General features: G+C 41.3%; 1 protein-coding gene across 1 annotated transcript in view; it reads right to left on the reverse strand.

The window, feature by feature from the left end:
• Nucleotides 1-16,472, reverse strand: part of DPP4 (dipeptidyl peptidase 4) — a gene marked incomplete at its 5' end in the record, with an annotated part of 75,066 nt that extends 58,594 nt beyond the window's left edge. The window contains 2 exons of the mRNA XM_084256976.1: nucleotides 15,861-15,951; nucleotides 16,467-16,472. Coding sequence (XP_084113102.1) covers nucleotides 15,861-15,951; nucleotides 16,467-16,472 — 97 coding nt within the window. The remainder of the gene's footprint in view (nucleotides 1-15,860; nucleotides 15,952-16,466) is intronic.
• Between the last annotated feature and the right edge of the window lie 322 nt (nucleotides 16,473-16,794).

Here is a 16,794-nt window from a genome sequence, read left to right on the forward strand (position 1 = left end):
GGATTTCCCTTTGTCTTGCTGATCCTATCAGTATGTGGCCAGAAGTAGCACCTGTGCCAACCTCTCACTTCTCTTGGAACAAGTGAACTGGCCTCAATGGCCTCTCAGTGGTGCCAGAAGCAGCTGGGTGCTTCACACCCTTAAGAGTCTTGGGTCCAGATCTTCTCTGTCCCTCTTCTTCGTTTGTTTCAAACCCCTAAAGGGAGCTTATTCCTACAGTTCCTGTCTCAAGATTACCTCAGAATTTCTCTTTTGTGCTTCAGTCTACCTAACCAGTTTTATATTACATTCCACTACTGAAACATTTAGGGTGATTTCTGTGTTCTTCATATCACCATACCCTAACTTAGATATTCTACCTACAAAATATATACCTTTCAGCTGTAAGCAAACAGTCTCTAGACCTGGAGTGCACAAACTTTTTCTTAAAGGGCCAGATGGTAGATATTTTAAGTGGTCCTTTTGCCTGTTGCAACTACTTGAGTCAGCCATTGTAAACTGAAAACAGCCACAGACACTATGGTAATGAATGGATATGACTTTGTTCCAATAAAACTTTATTTGCAAAAATAGCTGGCCAGCCCTGGCTCTCATTTAATGATCTATCTAGACATTCCTGAGAATTGTCAGCAGCAGTAAATAAATAAATAAATAAAAGGACTGCTGCCAATATCAGCTTTAAAAGAGTGATATTGAGATTGAAATTCTAATTACCTTGAATCAAAAATAGTATCAGTGTAAAACTTTGATATATACAGCCAAAAAGAGAAGGTGGGTAGAACATTCATATCTTCAAACCAAGATGAAAATATCTATAGCCTCTGGCGAAGAAATACAAGACAAAAGGGACTGCCTGAACTTATACCCAGTTTACACTGCCTGATTCATTCTGCTGCTAGCCCAGCAAGGAGCCAGGAAACAGCACACACAGGAAGCAGGCACTAAACAGACCATCAGGAGTGCTGTAGTCTTTTTTGAAATGGAAATTGTTCTATTACTTTTTCTGCATGTAGTCACTCCTTTTTCCTTTGTTGGACAGGCTCTTCTGGGGATAAACAAGACCAGTAGATTAGTGGCCAAAATTAATATTTACAAGGTGTTTATGCCCTCTATTCTGGCTAACATTAAATCAGGAAAATCCAAGGTGCAGAGAAACAGTTAAATGGTGGAACTATCTTAACTAAGGGCAAATGATCCACAAGCCCATGAAACATGCAATTGTTTTAGCAAAGTCCTGGTTTCTATTTTTAAAAATATCAGAAGTAGTTGTGGTGGGACACTAATGGAAATTTCTACATTGCAAGCTAAGTATAATTAGTTTGTGTCAGAAGGAAAACTGATTAAACTGATCAACATTTGGGAAAGGTGAAAGCCCTCATGTTGAATCATCGAAGAACTTGCCAGTAAGTTTTACAGGCATCATCAATAAGGATACTACTACCTGTGATAAATGTTTGTCTACCAGGATATCAGTGACAGATCACTGGAAAACAAAACTGCCACAGAAATTGCTCTTTTCAGTCTTAGCTGGGCAAAACTTTTAAGAGTCTAAGTCAAGAATTATTATTGTACCCGCCTCTGGTACTATTAAAAGAATAAAATGTTAATAATACATAAAGAATAATAATAATTACACAATGCTTATAGAATCCTTTTGGTGTGTTGGACTATCCTAGGCATTGTGTACTTATCAACTTATTTTTATGCCCATTTGATGGGCAAAGAAGTTAAGGTACAGATCATAACTGGACTCAAGACCATGACTACTAAGCATCAATGCCATGTTTGAACGTGGCAATGTGGTTTCAAAGCTGATGATTATCATCCCTCTACTGAGCAGTCTTGGTATTGGGGAGAGTGATTGCACATGCTAAATGCTACACTGTCAATAGGAATAGACAAATTAGACTTCCAGGAATTATTTGACCTCACTGTTTGCATCTAATCTAAGCAGGCAGATTACTAACATCATTCAGTCTTAGGTCAGTGGGTTGTTTGTATCAGAACATAACTTGCTCTAATGCTCCAAAGTTAAAGTGTTATAGGGCAGCCCCGATATTGAACGGGTTGCCTGGCTGTGGGTCCTCACCTGCGCGCTTAAAAGGGACTTATTAATACTCCACTACAGGCACACACAAAAGGTTAATAAAAGGTTTATTTACAAGGGAAAAAGGAAATAAGGAAAATGTACAACTCAGGGAGAAAATAGGGAAATAAAGTCTTTAATGCGTCCTACCCAATCCGACGACCTAGAAACCCAAAGTCACTCTCAGAGCTGGCAGGACACTGCGAGCTGGCAGAGAGCCAAAAATGGGGGATTCCCCAAAGCCCACGTGTCTGCCTTTTATATCCACCTGGCTGCTTAACCCCACCCTCAGGTCCCAGCCACCTTCCCTTTGGTGGTGATGGGATTTGGAGTTCCCAGTGTCTTTGGCTTTGGCCTGGGGTGGGGGTGGAGTCCACAAAGCCTGTATGGAATTAGCTTTAGGACATCCTTTTCCCCTTAACAATTCCCCCCTTTCGCTTTATGCCGCCATTTCCATGGTGATGAAGATCGAATATATGGATGTTAGGATGCAGTCTCAGATGAACATTTTAGGACATCCTTTTCCCCCTAACAAAAGGGGTACCAAATCTTCGTAAAATCTCTAGAATTTTCTCTCTTTGCTGTTTCTAAAAATGACAACTCTGTAATTTCCTTGGAGAGTACATTTGTTCCACCCTCATTCTCTCTTCCAGGGAGCATCCAATAATTCCTGTCATCTTTTCCCTAAACTCATAACAAGTAGTCAAGTATGCTTTATAACTGTGTTCTTTTTTTCTCTTAAAAAAAAATGTATCCTAGGTTTTAAGCATAACACATAACAAATTCTGATTAACTTAGGGCTTGCAGGAGACATTTTCAAAGAGTATAAGTTATCCCGTGAAATTCAATGATCTCTCCTTTACCGCGAAAGCTACCATAAGGAGTTTCCACTTCTCTGTTCCCTGTACTTTTTTTTTTAAAGATTTATTTATTTATGCATATAAGAGCTGGGGTACAGGCCAGAGGTGAGGGGGGCAAGAGGATTCACCAGAGAGAGTGGGGAACAGAACAGGCAGATTGACCTAAGTACACTGCTGAGGGGAGCAGTAGGCGAGTCAGGAGAGGTCTGCTGCACCATGTGGGTAGCTCCCTGGCAGGCCTGGGATCAAACTCATGCTGCAGAGGCTGCATACAGCTTCATAGGTTGCTGTCTTAATCCCATGCACCACCAGGGAGGCCCTGTTCCCTGTCCTTCTTTTGCTACTCTTTAACCCTTTCCTCAGAGGAAGATGTGGACTGCATCTGTGCCTTGCTGCCTAAGGGACTCCATTTTCATCTCCTCTCCCCCAAATATCTTCTGTTTCTTTTCACTGCTCATGTCTATCCTGTTCTTAGGCACGTTCAGGGTGTATCCACCTTAAAAAATATTCATCTGACCCTGTTGCTTCCTCAAGTCATTTCCTTATTTCTCTTCTCATATTTATGAGCACACTTCTCAAATGACCAGTCTACACCCACAGCCTTCAACCTCTCACTATCCCTCTGGGTACCTACTCAATTCTTCCTCTTCATCTTTAAAGCTTATATTCTACACCATATATTTTGCCAATTGTTCAAATAATCTCATATCATTATTTAAATATTTCACCCGAAGAGTCTTGTGTTAATTGGACTCTAAATAAACTGAAAGAACAAATTTATTTTATCTTTATCAAACAGCGGTGAGCACTGTACTCTATAAATAAGAGGCACCCATGATCTGGTGCAGGATGATCTGACCCCATCTTTATGAAAATCATCATTTTACCCACAATTAAAGCCACATTTAAAAAATGTTTATCGAAATACTTTTTTTGTCATACTAAGATAATTTCTCTAGTTCACCAATTATCAGTTTTATTGGGTTGAATACGTTCCCCATATCATGTCCAGCTGGAACCACAAAATGTGACCTTATTTTGAACTAGCGTTTCTCAAAGATAGCTATGATGGGGTTACACTGGATTCAGGTGGGCCCTAAATGTGAAGGGTGTATAAGGACACTTGTACGTGTCCTTATAGGAAGGCCTTGTGAAAACATGCTTTTGCTGACTTGGAAGGGAGGACACAGAGGAGGTTGGCCATGTGGAGACTGAGGCAGAAGCCAGAGGATGCAACTACCATCAAGAACCAGAAACTAGGAAGAGGAAAGGAAGTAGTCTTCCTTTTAGCCTTCAGCAGGAACTTGGCTCTGTTCACACCTCGATTTCAGACTTAGAGATCCCAAAATAGAGAGAATAAATTTCTGTCCTTTTAAACCACCAGTTTGTAGTAACTGTTAACAGCGGCCCTAGGAAAATAATACAAGCACCCACTGTGTTCCTTGATGCCCCACTAGTGCTAGGAGTGAACAGAACTGAAAACACTGCCCTCCCACAAAGGGGAGAAGGAGCGGTGGGGTTAGGGATGCGCTTGGTCAGGAGTGTGGGGAGGGAAACCCAAGGAACAAGGTGGCATTTTAACAGAGACCTGAAGGAGGAGAGAGAGTGAGCAATGGACCCCAACAGAAGAGGAAATCTGAGAAACCGCAGCGGTCACAAAACCTTTGAGGTGGGATGAGTGAACGAGGGGATCAGTATAGGGAAGGATCTCAGAGAGCTGGTGGGAACAGGTCACGGGAACCTTGCAGCCATCATGTGGACTCTGGTGTTACTCTGAGAGAGATGGGAAGCCACTGCCTGTTTCCGAGTGGAAAAGAATGTGATCTGACTAATGTTTAAAAATATGTTTTTTTTTTAAAGATTTCTTTACCTATGCATATAAGAGCTGGGTACAGGCCAGAGATGCTGGGGGTAAGAGGATTCACCAGAGACAGAGCAAGGAAGAGAACGGGCAGATAGACTGAAATACACTGCTGAGGGGAGCAGTGGGCACAACAGGAGAGGTCTGCTGCGCCATGTGTGTTGCTTTCTGGCCGGGGATCGAACTCGTGCTGCAGAGGCTGCAGACTGCTTCATAGTGCGGTGCTTAATCCCTTGTGCCACTGGGAAGGCCCCCATGTTTAAAAATATCGTTATGTTAGTTTTTCTATTTCTGCCAAACAATGGCCACAAACATTGTGACAATATCCAGGTATAAGCTCAGAGTTCTATAAGTCAGAGGTTCCTCTTGGATGTCATGAGGTTGAAATCAAGGTATAGGCTAACTGGATTCTTAACCCCAGAAAGAAAATGCTTCCAAGTTCATGCAGATTGTTAACCTGGCAGAGTTCAGTTCCTCATGGTTGCAGTTTGGTCTGAGTTTTCCAGATTCCTTGCTACCAGTAAGGGACTTGCCTCACCTCCTGAAGGCTACTCACATTACTTGTCACAAGGTCCCCTTCACCTTTCAAGTCAGCAATGGCATGTCAAATCCTTTCTGTGCTTCAAATCTCTGAATATCCCTTCTGTGAGCAGCCAGAGAAACTGCTCTTCAAGAGTTCATGAGATTAGATCAAGCCACTGCAGGAAATCTCCTTTCTTAAAGTTGACTATGTCTTATAACAAAACCTAGTCATGAGAATAAAACCCAACCTGGTCATAATCTCAGAGATTAAGCAGAGATTAGTACATAGGGCAAAGGAAATACTCGGACCGACTTTGTAACTGTGCAGACCACAATCACCCTGACAGTTGTGTTGAGAATATATTGTAGAGAAAAACAAAGAAGGAATTTTTTTCTTTTTTGCAATAGTTCTGGAGAAAGGCGATGGGGTGGTGGTAACTGGAGTGGGCAGATATGGTCAAATTCTGAACAAGCACAAAGGTAGAAGTGATAGGGTTTGTTAACCAATTGACTGGAGAGTGAATGAGAGGAAGGAGTTGAAGAGAACTGAATGGATTTTGGCCTCTGCAACTGGAAAAATAGGTTGGTATTTGCTGAGATAAAATGTACTAAGTGATTAATCAATTTGGGGAATAAAAATTTTGGGGAGCTGTTTCTCTGAGTTGCCAAAAACAGCCAGATGGAGATGTTCACTAGCAGTTGCATATGTGTACACAGAGTTTAGGAAAGATGTCTGGACTAGAGAAATCTATTTGAAAGTTTTCAAGTTATAGATATTGGGTCATAGATATTAGAAATATAGGTATTTAAGGCCACAGGAATGGATGAGTTCACCTTGAACAAAGAGGGAATTTGTTCTAAGATGGAGTCCTGCAGTAGCCCGCATTTAGAAGTCAGTTGTGAGGCGATCACCCAAGGAGAATGGAAGGGGGCATGTGGAGAGGTAGAAGGAGAGCTAAGAGTGGAAACCCAGAGAGAAGTGGGAAAGACATCAACTGACAGGACACATGAGACCCAGAGGGCGAAGTATGCTCTGGATTTAGCAACATAGAGGTTGAGAAACTTGAGATGCACAGAGCCATTTTAGTGGCACAGTGCTGATAAACATTTCAGTGGATTTGAGAAAGAACACGAGAGGAAATGTGGACAGATAATAGGAAACTCTGAGAAGTTCTGTGGTAAAGAGAGAAAGGAAAGGGAAACATTGGCAGGAAGGTGAGATCCAGAGAAGCTTTTTCTTTCTTTTCTACTTGAGAATGTGAGCGATTACAAGTGTGTTTATATAGAGGGGGAAATGATGATGCAGTAGACTGGAGCCAAGTCTCTGAGTAGGCAAAAGGGGTCAGATCAGTGCATGAAGAAGGGCCTGGCCTAAGCAGATGTCTGGAGAGTTTATCCACTACCCTGGGAGGGCAGAGGTAGGGTAGCACGAATGAAAATTGAGATCTTTCTCTTCAAATAGCGTCTGTGTTTTCATTAAAAATAGGAAGCAAATGCTCAGCTTGGGGAGAATGTGCATGGAGGGGGGTACAGGTGGCTTGGGAAAGGAGACAAAAGAGAGAGCCACTAGGACAGAGGCAGTGAACAGGTGGGGAGAACCCAGGATTGGCAGCCACCAGGAGGGGCCCCTTGGTGTGCAGTCTGGGTTTACTTTTCATTACAGACCATTTTCATCTTAATCATTACCATGTACATTAATCCCCCCACCCTCACCTCAGAAATTTTACAAAGACATGAGTTATCAGTTTATCATGAGGTCATTTTGTTTACTTTTATTTATTTACTAACTTATTTTGTTTTTTATACTTATGAATTATTTTAGATCCTAATTTCCTGTCAACTTTTGCAGATCTAATTTTTTGCCATGTGTTTTTAAACTTTGTCCATTTTATATGTTGACTATTTCTGTCACGTTTTCCCATTACAAATTTAAAAGAAAATGTGAGTTTATATGTGCTTTTTATGCAAAATGGAAAGTAATTTCCCTCAGATGTTTCTGACCTGTTCTATCATATCAGATGTGTATTTTTCTCTTTTTTTTTACCCAATCTTACTTCAATTTAAAAAGTCTAGTTAAAAAAATGACCCCAAAAGCAATATTTTAAATATTGCAAATTCAATTTCTTCTTATTCTTAATCACTTTGGATCACAAGAGAAAGCAAACACTGTATTCAAAATGTCCTTAGGATCAAAAAGTCAACAACAAAGCACCCTGTTTAGCAATAAATGCAGGTGGCCGGAAAGAGAGAAAGGGGAAAGGAAAAAGTTACCTGATCAGATTCTATGGCAATCAGAGCTGCCTGGACAACTCTTTTCCATTGTTAGAAAATTATATCTATCCAAAGTAATAAAGTGAGCAATAACAAAATACAAATTTTCCCGACTACCTGACACTAGAGCATTACTATGAAACCTGCCTTAAGTCAAAATGTCATAAAGTGAAGAATTTACCATTAGTTAACATGGAAACATTTTTGAGAGTTTCCAGATGCAAAAATTATCCTACCAAATCACACCAGAGAACACATAAGACCTAAAACAACACTAAAAGTAAGAATGAGATGATAAATACACAGCTTGCGTAAACCAGTTCCCTGGGAAGGAGCTTAGCGTTGCCGCCCCAATTGTTCAGGGTGTCCCTCTGCCTAGAAAGGCAGCTGCAAAACCAACACTAAATGCTATTTTCACTTTTTTCCTTTTGTGGTAAAAGTAAAAACCTCTTCAGATTTCTTTTGGTTAGTGAAAACAGGTGCTAACATAGGTCTTTCATAAAAATGAAGTGGCTTAACTCAAACTTTTGAAAGGCAGGGAATATTTGTATGGAAACTGCCCATTTCCTCCTTTTGGAATTTCTCGTTCAACTTAATTCTGCTTCCTCCTCCAAGTGCTAAAGAAGGAAGCACCTTTCTATCCCAGAAAGGCGAATTTTGGTGAATCAAAGTCAAACTCGGTAGTTCATCTTCTTTACCAGTGATTAGCTAAGCAGTGGGCAAGTGACAAAATCTAGCCCATGAGCCACGAGGCGAAGTCTGCCTTGGGTCAGAGAACCTCTGTCTTGGAAGAGAGGCCCTCCCTCTGTCAAGGAGGAAATTGCTCTCCTCTCTGATAGAACACACTGTGAATGAGGAACAGCATCCTCTTCTGGCCCTTGAAATAAGCAAATGATAAGGTTGAGATGCGCTGACTCTGCTTGCCCAGAAGAGGACGAGTTGTGAACAAAACTCAACAGTCTGAGAATGGCAGGACTGAAGGGCAAAAAGACTCTGCATCCTTGAGAATATTGTTGGGCCACAGAGTGAACAGACTCTAGAGCTGACAGCCTTCTTCCCTACTAGTTACATAAGATGCAAATAATAAGACAGTAAAAAACAAACAAAAAATGCCATAATGTCAACAACTTTTGATCAGGCTTTCTCTAACTCGCAGGCATAAACATTCTATCTGAGGGCCTCCTTGGTGGTGCAGGGATTAAAGCCACAGCACTGTCAGGCTGTCACCAGCCACTGCAACATGAGTTCGATCCCCAGCCAGGGGATCTAACCACATGGTGCAACAGACCTCTCCTGCCTGGCCTGCTGCTCCCCTCAGCAGTGTATTTTGGTAGAGCTGCCTATTCTTTCCCCACTCTGTCTCTGGTGAATCCTCTCACCCCCTCATACCCCTGGAACCTCTGGCCTGCACCCCAGTCTTGTATGCATAAATAAATAAATCTTTTCTAAAAATTCTATCTGATACACGCTCACATAGAATCTGTGAGTATCTGAGCACTAAAAACATAGGTAAATGATATTTGCATATGAACATAATATACAAATAATATACACATACAAAGTATATATGAACCTGGAGCCAGCCTGATAACTCCAGGAATGGAAGGATTCTATTCAGCCCATTAATTATTATTATTATTTTTTAAAGATTAATTAATTTATTTATACAAGCACTGGGTACAGTCAGCAGCGCGTGAGGGTGAGAGAATTCACCAGAACCAGAGCGGGGAACAGAACAGGCAGAACGATAAAGTACACTGCTGAGGGGAGCAGCAGACGGCAGGAGAGGTCTGTGCACCATGTGGGACCCTCACCGGGCGGCCAGGGATTGAACTGGCACTGCGGATCAGCCCATTAATTATTAACCCTTTATGCTGGGGTGGCTTCTATACAGACTTCCTTGGGCGGCATTTATCATTTGCTCTTTAGCACTTTGATCGCTTTCTAGAAGGGGACTTAGCCCTTTTTATTATAGTTGTCTATATGTCCTTCAACATTGTCAGTTATTTGAGTACAAGGGCCAAATCTGGGATTTTTATATCTTTAGTGACCAACAAAACATCTGAGATGTATAAAGTGCTCAATAAAAATTTGATGAATTGGAGAATTAGCTTCAGTTAAATTGTGTATTTGGTCCTGAATTAGAAGGCCCTCCTGAGTCCTGCCTTGTGAAAGGGAGTTGGATTCAATAGGATAAGGGAGTTAGGGAAGAGGAACTACTGCTGATTAGCTCTTCGGGGGATAATATAGCACAATGGCAAGAGAAAATTCTATTTTGACTGGCAGCCACACAAGAATCTTCCTTGTCTCAATTCTTTCCCTCACTCTTCACATCCCATATATTATGTCTTATCTACAAATAAATCCTCTGTGTGTGTGTATGTGTGTGTACCTCCAATGCCATCACCCTGTCCATGCTGCAACCATTGCTCATCTAGAAAAATGTCACCCATTACATAGGGGTTAGAGACATATTTTAAAAATGGAAAAAAAGTCATGCCACACTCATGCTTGGAATAAAGAGACTCCTTTCTGTGTCCTCTCTGCCATGCTTATCCTAGCATGCATTACTATCTGAAGTTACCCATGTGCTTGCCCACGACTCACCATCCCAGGGGTTGCAAGGCTCATGAGAGCAGACTCTTTTTCTTTACTGTTCAGGGACAGACTCCCTGGATTGGTAACAATACCTGCCATGTAGTAAGCAGTCTATTCATTTGGTGAGTTAATAAACACGCATCTGGCTACTACAGGACCTTAACTCTGAAGAGGCTTTAAATCTCATATGAAAAGTTTCCTTCCTGGAATGAAAGGAAAGTAACAGGGGAATGGTATTTCTTTGAAACTCATGCACCAGAGCTTAAATAGACTGTGCTTTAGCACAACTGAAGAAAACAAAAAGAGGGGTCATAGCCCCTCAGAGTTGGTATTAAATATCCAAGGGCCACCCTTACAGGTCTGGGGAACCCAGTATTAAGTCAGGGAAGGGGAGGTGGTAGCATGTATTTGATATCCCTTCTACCCCCACCCATCTTGCTCTGCTGCACATCCTGAGCCTTCAGAGTACTCAAAAACAAAAGGTCCCCCTGATTTTGGCTCTGCCTGAACTACCTCTGCTTCTTGGGCCTTAGATGCTAAAATATGTGATCTAAGCTCTTGGGTCTACTTGCTTCCCAGTGAACCAAATAATGAATAAATATGCACATTAATATGTATAGTTAACTAAAACAAATGGTTTATCATTAATTAAAAAATACCTCCTAGGATGTTATAATTTTGAAGCACAGTATAAAATTGCAAAAATACAACTCGGCAACACTAAAACAGCTAACTCAGATGTTCCACTCTTGTGGTTTCAGTTTACTCTCAGATTGAGACAACACACCCTCTTTTGGAGGTCAAAAATAGAGCTGTGAAGACTAAAGGGAAAAATATTTACAAGATATTGATTTATAGCAATGAAAGTATTAGCATCAAGCCATAAAACAATGATTAATCATTAACTTACAAAATCTCTCACTTCTATAAAACAGTTACTTATGTGAGCAGCAGACTCAAGGAAGGCTACAAGTCATAAGATTTGGATTCCTAAGTCCTAGCACTTACTACCAAAGTCCTAAAGTTCTGTTATGATTTATTTAGTTTTTAAAAAGTCAACATATTAAAAAAATAAAATAAAATTTTAAAAGTCAACATATTTAATGTTTCTCTCTGATATGGATTGTTTCATGATGATCAAATGAAATAATATAATGTGCATTAGAAACAAAGCAAATGCAATTCAGTGCAAGTAGTTAATTTGCAACAACCACTACTAAAGATACTAAGTAAAACCAGTCACAAGTGTACGATATGAGCTCTGAATGGAAGGTGTTGCCTAGCTACAGCTTCATATAGAAAGGAGACATCAGCAGTAGGAGCTCTTCCTCAGAACACTTAGCTTACAAGGATTAGCAGTAATGAAATGATAATATAGGTCCATAAATGGAAGTTGTGACATTGAAGCTAGTAAGGCCATATTAACTTTATACTTGATCACAAGGCAACAGAATGATTTGGAGTTCAGGAGCACCAGTTCTAGAGTCACACTGATGGAGAATGAATTCCAATTCTGCAAGAAACTTTGAGCAAACTTCTTTAGGCCTTTGGTAGCCATCTCCAAGATGGTGTCCAAAGATCTCCACCCCTAGTATTCATGCCCTGTGTAACGCCCACTTGCACTGTATCAGGGTTGGTTAATGTGATTAATAGAATACAGGATAAATGATAACATTACTTCTGAGATTGAGTCAACAAAGGCACTGCAGCTTCCTATCAGGTTGTTCTCATAGAACCCTTGTTTCAAAGGAAACCAGGTATTCTGGCTCCCTGCAGACAGGATCACATGATGGGGAGTTGAGGTCTCTGGCTACAAACCACCTAAGAGAGCTTGGATTTGGATCCTCCAACCTTAGTTAGGTTTTCAAATGAAGAGAAACCACTACCAAATTCCTGACCCACAGAAAATGTGGGATAACAAATGTTTTAAGGGTGATTATTAAACAATAGTAAATAAAGTTTCAGAGTTTCTGTACATCTTCTGTAAAAATGGAGATGAAAATAGTACCACTGTCAAATGACAAGAGAAATAATTTGAAGGCACAGAGTGAATACGCATTGGCTTTTATTACATCTTTGTGCACCTTCCCTTCCACAAGCTGGGTGGTCCCAAATGTATTTGCAATCACATCTCCGTAGGCCTCACACTTTGTTATGTCATAAAATTTCAAGTACACTTATCCATCTCTACTCTTCCTTTACATGGTCCTTCTCTAACCATCAGTTTGGAAAATTGTCTTCCCTTTTTCTCTTTGACCCTCTTAGAGATGAGAGGCAAGATGTTTAAGATAGAGACATTTAAGGCATAAACTATGGTTAGGGAGTCAAAAGCCAAAGTAGTTGGTCTGAAAAGGACCAGCCCACTGACCGCATGAGCACTTGACAGGGTTTGACAATAGTTAACTGAGCTGGCTGGAGTCAACTCGAGCTTTTACAGAGCACACTGTTTAGAAATTGTCTTCTGAAATATACAAAGCTTTCATTCAGACTCATGTCTGTGATTTTAAACCTGGAATAGATCCTGTACTTCCTCAGGCAAACTTCATAGATGTTATCTTTTCTTTCTCTGATTATTCCTGTCTCCTTCACATTTGGGCTTTCTTTCATTACAGATGGATGGGTGAGCAGTTAAATTTCTTACGCACTGAAAGAAGTATTGAAAAAATTTACTGCTAAAGACAAGAGAAGAACAGAGACATTTTCTGTCCCATAATAAAACTCCACAATAAAACTCTGATAAATAATAAAACTCAATAATAAAACTATCTGACAAATTTTAAAACCTCAGCCTATAATACTAATATAAAGGAAGAAATAGAGATAACAAATAGTGAGTGAGAAGGTTTTATTACCACTGATCCATGAAGATTCTGTAATTCCATTGTAAGTAAAACGTTGTTATATACTCTATATACTGATGATTCTTTAGGGAAATGAATATTTAAATATGATATCCTTTCATAATAGCATATTTCAGGGAATTAAAACAAAGTACAAGGTTTTATATATATACAGGAAGAGGTAGACTTTGAATTTTACTTCTAAAAAAAGCAATATTCTCTCTCTCTCATCTACTTTTGTTAAAGTCAGCATTTCATAAGGAAACACTTGACCTTTTCACAAACCAATCTCAGGAGATGAACTGGGGTTGCTCATATTTTCCTTTCTTTTGGTTATTCATTTCTTTGCTGTCCACATAGTTTAGTAATTGGTTTTGTTTTCTTTTATCAATATATTCCTTCTTCCCTCCTCTTTGTTCCTCTATCCTTCCTTCTCTTCTCTTTTTTTAATTCCTTCCTTTTCTCTCCATTTGTAATACCTCTCTTCTACCTCCATTCTTCTCTTCCTTCCCAGTATCTGTTTGATGATAAATTTAGATTGATAATCCAGAGGACATTTCCTGGGTGATGACTCTGAATTCTTTGTAAGAATGTTCTTTACTTTGGCATAGGCCAGGAATGGTTTGCTGATTTAGTGAAAAGGTTGCAATCCTGAGTTTTCATCTCTGTTCTTTATAATAAGTCAGAAGTAGAAACAAGACGATTTTCGTTTTCTCATCTAATGTACACACATGGCAATCAGGAAATATGAGAGGAGAAATAACTGATGTGGTAGTGTGAATAAAGCACACAATGAAACCACATTTCTACCCATTTGCCCAAGAGGAGTCCTTAGTCACACTCCCCTTACTTCCTGTTTCCAATTACCAATGTCTGATTATTCACATTTCTGAGTAGCTCTATAACCTCCAAATTCTGCTGGGGCCATCCCTCAGTCTCCTGGGAGGCTCAACCGACATTTCCACTGTCATGCACAACTATTCAGATGGCTCAGAATGCTCCAGGCCTTTACCATCATTGGCAGGTTAACATCAACTTCCTTTCCTGATCCCTCTCTTGTTGTGAGTCCTTTTGTAACCTCAGATTGGAGGACATGATCTTGCATCTCTGTACTGACACAGAAGTATTCACATTTTCTGAAAAACCTATTTCCAGAAATGGATGACAGCTCTTCAACCCTCCCGGCAAAAGGAAATATTTCTCACACTTCATTTGGAGAAAAGACTATGTGCTGTTTAAGGGGGATATCAAGATAATTCCTTCTACTCTGTATGTTCCACCCAGCAAAACAATCCCTTGCATTGACCAAACCCCATGGAAGGCAGCTATATGAGCCAGCACCTCAGCCATTTTGTTGTTCATTTCATGTCACTTATCAAAGGACAGTGTTCCCCCTAACTTTCTTAAAATTTAGCTCTGATAATTACAATTTTACCCATCTTTTTCAGTGGTGCCTCAGTGATGTTTTGGGGACAAACTATCCAGATTACTCTGACTTATTTGCATATCTGCTTTCTTCTAGGCTGTAAAGGTCAAGGACCTTTACATTTTGTAAAATTCAGTCTTTGTATTTCCAGCAACCAGCACAATGCCTGAAACATAATGTGTGCCAAATGATTATTAATTGTATGTATGGACGGCCCATCCTTTTTTACAACAAGTTTATGTATACGTGATTGTTTAAATATGCCAAGAAATACTTTGTGAAATAGTTATAATTTAAGTCACAAAAAAGAGTAAAAATATAAGTGGACTGAAGCTTCCCACTCAGTCTAAAACAGTGATGATCATGACTTTCTTCAGTAAAATCATTATTAATATGGTAGCACACTCAGTAATTTAACCTTTGATATCTAGAACTGCAGGGCAAATACAATTCTGACAACTCTACAATCTAATTGTAAACTGTCACTCTGAAATCTGGACAGGACCCTCTGAGTGAGTACCCCTGTCTACACATTTCCTGGTTGACTGGGCCATCCAGAAGAATGCTTCATTTGGCTGACTGGAGTGTGTAATACTGTAATAAAAGTAATTGTTTAAAAGGAAAGTACCGCTGAAAAAGACCCAAAGTACTTATTCTCACTTGCTTGTATCCAGTAGAAGTGTATTCCACTCTTACGTAAGAGATAGGGCTACCCTGGAGCAGTCAGACCAGGGAAAAGAAATAAAGGTAGCTTCAAATACAATGATTCCCCCAAAGCATCACTAATCCCAGCTTCCCTGCTCCCCCCCCCATCAATATGTCACCTTGCTTTATACTTTAGCTCTGCAATACTTCTATTAAGTGGTAGTTATTCCCTGCACTACAACTTTCCAATGGATGAATTTCTCTCTGCCCTGAAGGGAACAATCTGGGTGCCCTGCACACTGTCTTTTCTCAAAACTGTCACTTGGGACTTTCTTATTTTTCCCTCCCATTGGTATATCTGTACTGCTTTTCTTGATCTTTAAAAAATTAAAAAAATTACCTCTTTTCCTTTGAAGCTCACAACCACTAAAGTTTTTTTTTTTTTTTTAATTTCATTTAAGTAAAAACTGATTAAACAAATTCTGGAACTTCTCCCTAATTTCAGGAAGCATATATTTGTTATTCATAACAAAATGTGGCGGCTGCAAGGCTCACAGCCTAAACACTGGAGCCCAAGAGAAGTGCATGTTGGTGCTACAGTAGAAGCAGCAACAATGCCAGGAAACCTCAGCCACAACCTGGCGCACTGGTCCAAACTCGCAGCAAAACCCTCGATCTCCTCAGTGTGGCAAGACAGAGCCTCATTATGGTCTCCAACTGTCTTATCTTTTTTCAAATGTTTCAAACTTACTCTCATTTTGGGTCAGCAGGACCACCGGCACGGTGATGATGGTGATGAGCACGCCGACGCCCAGCAGTGCCAGGAGCACAATCCATGGTGTCTGCAAGCAGGCAGATCAAGTCCAGTTAGTAGGAGTCGCTTGGCCCCAGACTGGGTAAGAAGGTCTGAGCCTGGGCTGCAGCTGAGGCTGCGGGATTGCCGATGGGCGCGCGCACTGGGAGGGGAGTGTTGCGGGGTGGGAGGGTTTGGAAGACGCCAGTCGGAGGTAGCAAGAGAGTTTGCCCTTGAACTTGTGGCCTGTGAGCACGTTAGCACTTGCTTCTCTATGCCTGTTTGTCCGAAATCAAGTGAAGGGTTCGGGGCGTGCGTTTTGTGCGGGCACCCTAGGTCCTCCAAACTTGGCGCCTGGGTTCTAACAGAAACCGCGCGGGTCTGAGGGCGAGCTCAGAAATTCTGGGACGCCCCTTCACCTGTCAGAGGGTGGCCCTAGAGTTTCTGCCCAGTGAGAGCTCCTTGTCCTGTTCTGCGAGCATTTGAGACACTTTCGGGAAAGTTTGGTTTAAAGGCGCCTACAATTCCACCCTGGGGCTGGGAAGGGGGAGGCGCGCTACTCACCCTCATCGTGGCGTCTCCTCGGAGCTGAGCTTTCGGAGCAGGAGCGCGGCAGAACTCGGGCGAGTCACCGAGTCGCGCGTCCAACTCCGGCCAGCTCTGGGCCGCGGAGTCTCGGGGCGCTCCTAAGTTCGGCCTCTAGTTAAACATTAGTGCGCGCCCAGCCCGATCGGTATAAAGGGCCGTGGGCGGGCTGCTGCCGGGCTGTGCTGGAGAAGGTGCTCCGAGCTCCGGGCACTGGTATTCCGGCCCCGGGGGCGCCCGAGAGGCGCCTCCCCCTGGCTATGCAGGACACCGCTGCAGCAGCCAGGGGTGCGCAGGGTGTGGGGCC

This window comes from Talpa europaea (genome assembly GCF_964194135.1).
Source record: "Talpa europaea genome assembly, chromosome: 1".
Lineage (NCBI taxonomy): Eukaryota > Metazoa > Chordata > Mammalia > Eulipotyphla > Talpidae > Talpa > Talpa europaea.